Source organism: Alligator sinensis, unplaced genomic scaffold (genome assembly GCF_000455745.1).
Source record: "Alligator sinensis unplaced genomic scaffold, ASM45574v1 scaffold449_2, whole genome shotgun sequence".
Classification (NCBI taxonomy): Eukaryota; Metazoa; Chordata; order Crocodylia; family Alligatoridae; genus Alligator; species Alligator sinensis.
In genome coordinates, this window is record NW_005842831.1 from 2,134 (window position 1) to 12,767 (window position 10,634).

Genomic DNA, 10,634 nt, shown 5'->3' on the forward strand with positions numbered 1-10,634 from the left:
GGGTACCCTGGGCAGGGGGGGCTGGGGCCCTGGTGGGGGGGCCTGCACCCCTCCTGAGCAGCCCCATCACAAGGTCCCCCACACTGACAGTCCCCCCCAGCAATCAGCCCACACCAACCCACATCCCTCTACACACACACCCACCCGCCTTCCCCCACACCCCTTCCCACCCGCTTCCTGCAAACACCACATCCCCCTATCAAACACCCATTATGTGCGAAGAAAACCAAAAGTACACATCAACACATATAGGTATTAAGAATTTATTTTATCATGATGATAGAGACACTGGTAGGCTTCCACATTGCTTTGACATTGTAAATATACTGATAAAGCATTACCCAACTGATTGCACTTGCACTCGCTCTCTCTCGCTAGATATATATCTATAGTGTGTGTGTGTGTGTGTGTGTGTGTGTGTGTGTGTAGAGTGGTTTTTTTTTTTCAGTGGAAAAACATATAAACATAGATTTTGGGGTATTTTTAAAAATGGATTTGGGATGCTGCTGCAGCAGTCCAGCTGGCACAAGGGGTAGTGTCCCCAGGTACCAAGTGGCCAAGCCCCAGAAGCTCCTGTGAGTGAGTAGCCCTGAGCTGCTTGCCAGAGAGCAGTTTTTTTATACTGCTGGACACAGCACAGGTGCTGGCCCCGGGCTTTAGCTCCCCCTGGCTGCAGATCCAGGAGGAACCAGGCAGGGTTATTTTGCCCCAAGTGACACAATTTGCTCCACAACAAAGTGCATGTCCGAGCACATGCACTGAGGCAAAAAGCCCTAGCTCAAATTTACACAGCTTCTATTTGAGCTGCTGCAAGCGCACATGTTTGCATGTGTGGATGCACCCTAATACATATATCATGTGTTGGGATGTCATGTTAAGTTTTAAATACCAGTAAACTGCATTGTAAAACATACTTTTTTTTTTTTTTTTTTTTTTTTTTAATAGCTATCATACATGGTTCCTCTGGCAGCTATTAGTAAGGGTGTAGACAGATGGACACTTGTAGCCACTTCAAAAGGCCAGGGGGGGAGCTGCTGCTTGGGAGCACACAGCAGCTGTTCAAGTGTTTATATCTGCATGATCATGTAGCCATACAAGTGAGCTAAATTGCTCCATCTTTAACCGTGCATCATCCAGGGTCAAAGTTAGGGTTATTTTTGCTACACTTATGTCACTGTATAATCATGCAACAGTTGCATCTTAACAGCATGTATTAATATTGTTTTATAATCATACAATTGTTACATCTGCCGGTACTCTTAAATTAGTGTATGCTGTCCCTATTACTAATCATTGCAATGAGACCTTGCTTAAAATCCAGTCATCTTGATTTTTTTAGATGCAAATACAGCTGCCTATACTAGGGAGGAAGAGAAGAGAGGACAAAATTTAACTAAACAACCGCAAAATCATGTTAAGTCTAGTATGACATTAAAATAACTAGCCAGTCCTCTGTCAACTGATGCTGATGACATATACAACAACAAACACAAGTCAGTTTATATTTGTAATGAATGCAATGTGGAGGATATTGTATTGGGTTTCTAAAAGTATTTGGCTCTTCCACATCTGTGCCTGTTGTGTGCTAGTTCTGCCTGATTTTTCAGGGTATTTCAGCGTTGTTCCTTTGAGAGTTGATCTCTTTAGCATGTGCTGTTGAGTGGATCAGGCTACAGTCGCCTTGCAACTGGGCTGAGTCCTACCAAGCCCAAGTCTTATTAGCCCTTTTCTCAACGATCTGTTTTCAGGACTGGAATCAACGAGTGAAGAGTAAGGCTCTTGCCAGTGCCAGTGAAATTCCTGCAGGCATAACAAGTGCTAGACCTTTTGATTTGTTATGAAATTTTGTTAAAAAACATGCACACATTTGATTTTAACATGGATTGCATTAAAAAGCTGAGTAATGTGTGCTGTGCTGTGCTGTGCCGTGCCGTGCCGTGCCGTGCCGTGCTGTAAAGGATGTGCCCCTTTAATGTTCTTAGCTTGTTTCCTGTTTCTCTTACTCTTCACTGTCAGTTTTCCTGACTTTGTTTTCCTGTTTTTTCTTTATTTCACAGTCCGAATAAAAGACTCTCAAGCAAGAAGGTAGCAAGGTATGCTGGCATTTTGTATTATCCTTTTGCAGTAGGAAAGGAATGTGCTTGCGCAGATTCAGATGTGCAGTGTGCTTGAAACTATATAGATGTGCAATATTTTACTTGTAGATAAATGAATGTTACCTTCTGCAAAATATGTAATTTATAGCTGGTTTAATTCTCATGATATATTTTAAACAGCTAATTTTAATACACCTCTTGACTGCCATAAACTTGGCTACTTCTTGAATGTTCTCAAACCTCCCCAGTCCATGTGTGACCCAAGATGGGTGGAGATTGGGGGGCTGCTGTGGAAGATCATCTCCATTCTGAGAACTCCTGGTAACTGATACCCTTCTGTCTATTATTAGAGTTATTAGTTTAGACTGAGTGAGTATTTGCTGGTTCAGTCAGTTGGGCAGGCACATCCAATCAGAAATGAGAGCTCATTAAAACCAATTCACTCTGAAACAAGTCCTCTGTTTCTGTTTGTTTCTGCTCTATTGAGTGTTGTGCACTCTATCCTGCTTAATTTCTTTACTACCTTCATCCAGACCTCATCATTTCATGGACTCCTTAGATATTAGAGTTGAGCTAGCCCTTACAGCTGAGGCTTTACATGGTTGTTACAGTTCTCTCTGCATAGATTAAGTCTGCCTTAAGGTTTGTGTACATGGGGAAATGTATCACTGCAGTTACATCAGTAGAACTCCTCTTGTGGACACTGTATAATAAAATATAGGCACCTGTTTATCTCTGAGGTTCTTTTTAGAAGAGACTTTGGTAACAGTCTTGGTAACTGTTTGTCAGCTTCAAGTCTTTCCCTTCAGGGGAGGTAGCTTAAGATTTCTTTACTCCCCTCCTGCCCCCCCTCACCCTATGTTGGCTCTATTTTGAAATTTTAAGAAAGGTACTTTTAGCTAGCTGTCCCACCTGCCCTGTTCATTTCCTGGCATTCTCTTCATTGGTATCTCCTCTAGGATTTTTTTAAATCATATATGAGAATCAAATACTTTTGTTCAGTGCAACTCAAGTGAAAGGAGGGGGTGGGAGAGAGACAATTTTAGTATTCATCTTTTCACATACATACACCTTCTTTAAATTTTGATTTGGGGGGGGTTGTTTGAGAAATGGGAGCTGGTCTTTTGAATGGTCAGTGATTTAATTTGCATTTTACAAAAGCCTGTAATCTCAGACTTTCCTAATCTGCTTGTTGCAGCCACCATCTTTGCTGGATCATTTGATCTGTGTGTCATGTTTCAAGAAATTTTCACTTTCATTGTGAATCTCTTGAGATCAGAAATGCAGGGAGGGCTGGTCCTGTCTTGTCAGGCTTCCCTTGGACAGTAGTCTTCCTGTGCTGGATTCAGTATCTCAGGAGTTCTTAGAAATCTTTTCCCAGCTGTTTTCCTCCACTGTTTCCTTTCCAGTCTTTTCTGTGGCAAACTAACCCTTCCAGGCATGATTCTTTCTTGCTAGAGAGGAAGTATGTCTTGAGTATTATTCTCTTACTTTTAAACTCTGTTCCTTAGAATCTTTTTGTCTCCTTGTGGTTTATTAGGAAACAGTTTCTAAGCTCTTTAAGGCTGCCCATTAATTTAAGAGATTTTTAACATGCTGTATTCCTCAAGTTGCTTTTTGTGTTCTACCTGCTAACAAAATCACTTGGGAATTTTCATTTTAAATTTTAAACTGTTCCCCAGCCTCATCCAACTTGGATTCTTCGTCTCTCTTCATCTATCACAGTGGATCCAAGATCACAGTTCCAGGTAGCTTTATACTCGGAACCTGGCCAGTGTCAGATTCACAAATTCAGATTTTTGGTAGTGCTTTTCAGGGGGCAGTCACTTCACTTATTCTTCTCTGTGGTGGTGGTTGAGCTCTGGTTGAGAGGATAGAGAAATTCAGCAGTACCGTGATGGTTGTTAATAATACTTCTGATTGAATGTGTGCATCTGCCTGAAGAAATAAAATGGGTTTCTGATAAAACCTGGGGTTATCTAGTTTGAACCCAGGTTTCTTTCTTTTTCATATCTTTTTTAAGAGGGATCCCTTCTCTTTAAGGTAAATACCTGTTTTTAATAACTTTGCCTGATGCTGTGAATTATCGTTCTTTCTTGCATCTTTTATTATACAACACCCATGTATTTTTCAAAGCTGGTAACATTGTGCCAAATTAGTTTCAAGCCTCAAGTACTCTTTAATATAGAACCCCAGTACTGGCTCTAGAAAGCGGAACTGATATCTGTTCAAAATATTCTGAGAATCCATTCAGTGTCTTCATTCTAAAGAATAGAGGTACTTGCAATGCAATTGTCAGTACTTGAGGATCAGGCTAAGAATCAGAATTCTGCTTTCGTAGAGAACAGAATCGCCAGGGATTCAAGTTAGGTTGTTTTCCTTTTTAACTCCCTCTAAACAACAGAAGTCATCAAGGTATATGCAGTATCATCATCTCCTGTGGCTTGGGAGCTTTATAAATACACTTTTAAATTTAGATTGCTCAATGGCTTTTGATTGTTCAAGTAGATAGAAAAAAATGGCATGTTCCTTGCCACAAAGTGTGACATGTCTGAGATGATAATCTCTCAGGAATAAATACAGTCAGTCTAAATCTACATGGGACAAATGCTAGGGAACTGGGCAAGTGTTTTGTTTTTGTTGGCATCTGCTATCACAGGCTTGCTACTAGTCTGGTAAAGGAACAATTGTATAGTTTATTAAGAGTAATACAACTAGTTCCTGCTACGAACTGTAGGCTAGGGTTCCCAGGAAAAGGAAATGCCTGCTCCTTGTTGCAAAGACCATCTGCTTCCTGGCTAATGCTGACTTGTTAACCAGCTAAGATGAGACCACAGTGTGCTTGGCACTGGGCAAAGTTAGCTCCCAGCCCAAAGAATTTACAGTCTAATTCCATGCTAAAGACCCAGGGTGGGAAGAAAAAAGTTGAAACGTGTTAGATGTCATCCATGCTTTAGGGCCACACCTACATGTAAAATAAACGTGCTCGTTACAGTGCACTGTGGGAGAAATCTGAGTGGATGGCCCAGAGTGCGTGGATGACATTTGTGCACAGTGATGCCAGCATAAGACAGAATGAATTCTGGGATACCCTGTGAAAGTGGGAGGAAAGAGATCTAGACAAACAAATTACCAAAGCAGAGTTAGGGAGTCCTGCCTGTATTATAAAGATTTTGGTGCCTACAAAGTCAACTGATGTGCACAAAGCAGTCCAGAGGGCACTGTGCTAACTACGGTGTATGGAAAGACAAATCCAGGATCTAACTGCCCTGCTAAGCAGTTACAAGCTAGCTTTTAAAAGCTCCTGGGAAAACCATAATCCACAAATCCTCTGCCCTCTCCATAGAGCTCAAAAGAGATAGCTCTTCCATTATTTAAGTTGTATCAATAATGCTGCCTCCTTTTTACCATGTTCCTGTCAAGATGGTATATGGAGCAAGTCTTCTGTGATAACACATCACTGTTCAGAGCTGGTAAATGTCTTGGTTGAGTATCTTGGACAACGTCCTTTGAAACATAATACACACGTGGACAAAAAGTTACAAGTCTTGGCTAACAATTTACTAGTCTTCATCTTTGGGAGCAAGAGTTAACGGTGTATTTCACAATAAGGTCCATTCTCTCTCTTGACTTCCCCAGTCACTTCACACCTGGTTATCGGTGGTGAGAGCAGAGTACTTTCTAGTCCTGTTGGTATAAGATGCCAGTCTTAACAGGTTTAAAAAGAACTGAGGTATGGAAAGTAAGCTCTTATCTTTCCAGATTCCAAAGGTCAAAAAGAGCTGATTTATAACTTGCTAAAGTTATAAATATAACTTTATTTAAATACAAATATATAAACTTTATAACATAAAGTTCCAAAAGTAACTGCATGTTTTCTTGTTGGCTGCTAAGCATTTGCACTCTTAACAAGCAGTCACTAATAAGGTAAAAAATTCAGTTATGAAGTTTAGGAAAGTTGAGATGTTGTTAAGATACTGGTACCTGGTGAAAATCAAGGATGCATCTTGTCATGATGAAACTGGAGGTGGTTAAAACATGCGATTAGTGGAATTTAAAAGTTTGCTTTAACTCCAGGGTAGAGTCTTGATATCTCATGGAAGAAAAGCATTGGGAGTTGAGAGAAATAAGAACAACAGAGTTGTATGTCTAACATGTAAATAAGTTTGAGACTGTTTTCTGCAATGCTGACTCTAATGTTGCTGGTGCTCTCTGGGTTGGGCTGGTCTGTCTCTGTTATAGACACTTGCATCAGACGGGCACGTTGGCTGTGGATGCTACAGAAGACCCTTACCGGGACGCCATGGAGTGTGCAGATGAGGACATCACTGACAAGGTTTGAATGCTATTTCAGCTTCATCTGTTTTGCCTTAAAGGAGGAATAGCATCTGAACGTATTGTTAAGCTCTGTTTATATGGCCATTGATTTTAGAATTACTTTCCCTTTTAGTGGAAGGAGCATGTATGTGTACTGGCTAAATCAAGTGGTCAGTGACTAGAACATCCAGATTTTGTATCTGGCTCTGTCTGACTAGCTGTGTGATCTAGAGCCAGTCATTTCTTTGCGTGTCTGCTCATTTAGTAAAGTTGGTATATTGGTCCTATTGCTACAGTGAGTAATTGAATGCTTTTAAGGTGCTTTGAAATCCTTGGGCATAAGTTTCTGTGGAAATGCAAAGTATTAATCACTTGTTATTGGAAGCTTGGCTGATATTGGATAGGTTAACACAAAGGATAAAGAAACAGGTGACTAATACAGAGCATTCTGCACTCAGCTGCTGGGTATAATTTGACAAAATGACCAGGAAAGAATTGTCCTGTTCCTGTGTTGGGTTGGGAGGTCTAATTGCTGTCTTTTCAGTGAGAATTAAGGCTGAATTGCCCAGGCTTGCAAATTTGAGTTTTGCTTTTTGGTGGGAAGTGGCTTGTGATGCCTCTTCCTTACAGTTACTAAACAATCCTGTGTTTTGTGACCTCTTCATTGTGATGACAGGAGGCTTGCACATGTAGTATTAATCTAAATAGGTGATATTGCTGGCCTGTTAATACAATGTACAGGCATTGCGGGTGTTGTTTAAAGTAATTATACTTACTCAGGAATATTGGTACAGAAAAATCTATTTTATAATCAGCTTATTTTGTGTTTCACAGTAGTAATTAAAGTGATCTAATGCCACTTTCTCTAGTATGTAAAGCTGTCTGGCTTGAAATAAGGACTTCTGTCTTTCCCTTGCCATTACTGCACAGTGAGGATATAATGCTGACTTTGTGACATCCCTGATGAGCTTTGCTGGGATGTTACAAGCAAAGGATTATATGACAGGAAAAGATGCTGGATGAAAGGAAGGAAAGCTTTTACTGGAACACCAATAGCTAAAAATAGCTGAGGGACTATGGAAAACTCCCAGTAAAATGAATTGTGGCTTGTATAAATGTGCATGAAAATATCCTTTCAGAACTGGTTTAATTTTAGCACAGTGGTTCCCAAACTTTTTAGACTCCAGGCACCCTTCTATAATACCCAGTTTTAAAAATTATTTATTATAGTCCTTGCCTCCTTGCAGAGGGGCTGGGCACTTGGGGTAGTGGGAGGAGGAGTAGCTGGGCAGGGAAGAGCCTCCACTTACCTCCTTGTACATGCTCTTGCTGTAGCACTCATGTTGAGAATCACTGTCTTAGCATTATAAGAGGAAGCTTCATGGATCAATGTGATGAGAGACAATATAGAGCGTCTAAAGATACCAAACTCTTGCATTTGACAGCACTTTGGTGTGATTATAGTATAACATAACTTATAGTAAGTCTCTCTTAAAACTTATGCTAGAGTTTTCAAACCTGCATGCCTAAAGGGCATATAAATGTATTCTGACTTCAGGGTACTGAGCAATTACATGCAGCTTATGGTAGCTTCAGTTGTGCACTCAAACTCTGCTGGATACTAAGCTAATTCTTTAAAGAGCCCAAATATGTATTTTGTAACTTAACTTCAGGCAGCAGGTTTGAACGTTTTAGTTTTAGTTTTCTTAGTTCTGAATTGACACTCTGGAGTTGGTGTAGATTTTTGCAGAACTTGTCCTTCACTCCAAAGTATTGTGTAAAATTGACTTTTCGGGCACATCTGTGGTAAAGAAAAAAATGTTTTGTGTTGCTTGATCTGATCTTACTTGGATGTTGTGTCTTAAGCTTTTGCATGAATAGATACTTTGTCTTTTGTAAACGTATCCTCACCACTTGTTGTTTATAGCATGCAGTGATTGTTTTCTTGACCACAGTGGTCACAATTTTGAGTACTGCAGCTTGGCAGGATATCAAGAGCGCATTTCTTATGGTATATTTACCATCACCTTCCTTTTATAACATATAGATTAGAACAGGGAAGTATATAGCTCAGGGGAAGGGGAGGAAGTAATTGCAAAATTAAAATGCAGATTTGCAACCCAAAGGAAAATTATTTTTTCTGATTTTACATGGTTTCTTACTTCTCTGCCAGAGGATCTCGAGTGGTGGGGAGGAAAGTGAAATCTCATCAGGTCCGTATTAAAAATTAATTTAAAATTAGTTTCTGGTCCTGTAACTGCCCCGAGTCCCTCCTCTATTGCTTGTGGTTTGACAGTAATGTGTTATTTTCTTTAAAAGAAAAAAAAGTGCATTTCCCCACTCCTTTTGTGACATTCCCCCTCCCCACCTCCTTCCACCCTCTTTGGGCCTAACAGAAAACATTGGTACAACTGTAAAACTGACTGGGCATAAGTAGTGTTCCACATTTTCAGTTTTTACTGATTTTTTTTTTTTTAAGTTATTTGGTTTTTACTGATTTACACCCATTTTTCAGTTCACTCAATTTTACTGGGTACAGTAAAATCCCTGGCATTTAACTGGCATGAGTTAACTGGCATGAGTGGGGAATGGCTGGGGATGCCAGTAAGCTAAAAATGACGGTTACTTGAGGCTCAGGTTTCCAGCCGGATGTGGAGAGGGGGGTGGCTGGAGCCGCTGCTTGGGGGCACGGGGCCCCTGGCTCTGACCCCGGGCAGGGCAGGAGGGGCTGTGGGAATTGCTCCTGGGGTGCGTGGGTCCCAGCTGCACCCCAGCAGCTCTGGCTGGGGCCCTGTGCCAGGAGCTGTGAGCCCCGCCAGGGGGGCAGGCAGGAGAGTTCGGCCTTGCTCCCTACAGTGGATGCTGCACCCAGCTGCTCCACACAGGCCCGCGGGACTGGAGCCACTGCTCAGGGGCGCGTGGCTCCCAGCTCTTACCCCAGGTGGGGCGGGAGGTGCTGGTGCTGGGGATTGGATCCTCCCTACACCCACACTGCACCTGGCCACATGCCACTCTCCCCAGCCCCTGGGCTGCGCCATGCAGGCAGGAGGTGTCTGCTACCTCCGGTGCCAGTGCAGCAGGGGTTAGGGTGCTTGGGAACAAGCAGAGCCCCAGGGGGTTTGGGGTGCAGCACTGCCCAGCAACTTCAGGAAGCTGGTGTCGGCTGCTCACAGGGCTGCTGCAGCAGGGGCTGGGGTGAGTGGGGACAAGCTGCGCCATACCCCGTGCCCCCGGGGTTCTGCTTGTTCCCATTCACCCCAGCCCCTGCTGCAGTGGTCCTGGGAGTAGCTGATGCCAGCTCCCTGCATCATGGCATGGTGTAGCCCAGAGGCTGGGGTGAGTAGGGACAAGCGGAGCCTAGGGCGGGGGGGGGCCACGGCACAGCCCAGCAGCTGCAGGCAGCTGGCATTGGCCACTCCCGGCGCCACTGCAGCAGGGGCTGGAATGAGTGGGGGCAAACTGTGCTGTGCCCCATGCCCCCTGGGGCTCTGCTTGTTCCCACTCGCAGATTCATAGATGTAGGTTTGGAAGAGACCTTGTAGATCTTCTAGTCTGACCCCCTGCCCTGGGCAGGAGAGAGAAACTGGGCTCAAATGACCCCAGCTAGGTAAATGTCAAGCCTCCTCTTAAAGACCCCCAAGGTAGGAGCCAGCACCACTTCCCGTGGAAGTTGGTTCCAACTCCTAGCCGCCCTGACTGTGAAGTAGTGCCTTCTAATGTCTAGTCTAAACCTACTCTCTAACAACTTATGGCTGTTATTCCTTGTTACTCTGGGAAGCTCTCGGGGGAACAAGGTCTCTCCCAATCCCTGCTGGTCCCCCGCCTAGTAAGTTTTATAGACGGCCACCAGGTCCCCCTTCAGCCTTCTCTTGCGAAGGCTGAACAGGTTCAGGTCCCGTAGCCTCTTCTCATGGGGTCTGCCCTGCTGTCCCCAGATCATGCAAGTGGCCCTCCTTTGGACCCTGTCAGTGCTGTCCACATCCCTCCTGAAGTGTGGCGCCCAGAAATGGATGCAGTACTCCAACTGCGGCCTGACCAGTGTTGCATAGAGGGGGAGGATCACCTCCTTGATGTTGCTTGTAATGGATCTGTGGATGCACGACAAATTACGGTTAGCCTTACTGAGCGTGTTCTCGCATTGTTGGCCCATGTTCATCTTGGAGTCAGTAATGACTCCAAGATCTCTTTCTGCCACCGTGCTTTCAAGAAGGGAGTTCCCCA

General features: G+C 43.3%; 1 protein-coding gene across 1 annotated transcript in view; it reads left to right on the top strand.

Annotated features, from left to right (window-relative positions):
* The first annotated feature begins 1,470 nt into the window (after positions 1 to 1,470).
* RAB11FIP3 (RAB11 family interacting protein 3) overlaps positions 1,471 to 10,634 on the top strand; it is a 28,884-nt gene continuing 19,720 nt past the window's right edge. Inside the window, exons 1-3 of the mRNA XM_006035399.3 lie at positions 1,471 to 1,493; positions 2,058 to 2,093; positions 6,339 to 6,432. Coding sequence (XP_006035461.3) covers positions 6,400 to 6,432 — 33 coding nt within the window. The 5' untranslated portion in view covers positions 1,471 to 1,493; positions 2,058 to 2,093; positions 6,339 to 6,399. The remainder of the gene's footprint in view (positions 1,494 to 2,057; positions 2,094 to 6,338; positions 6,433 to 10,634) is intronic.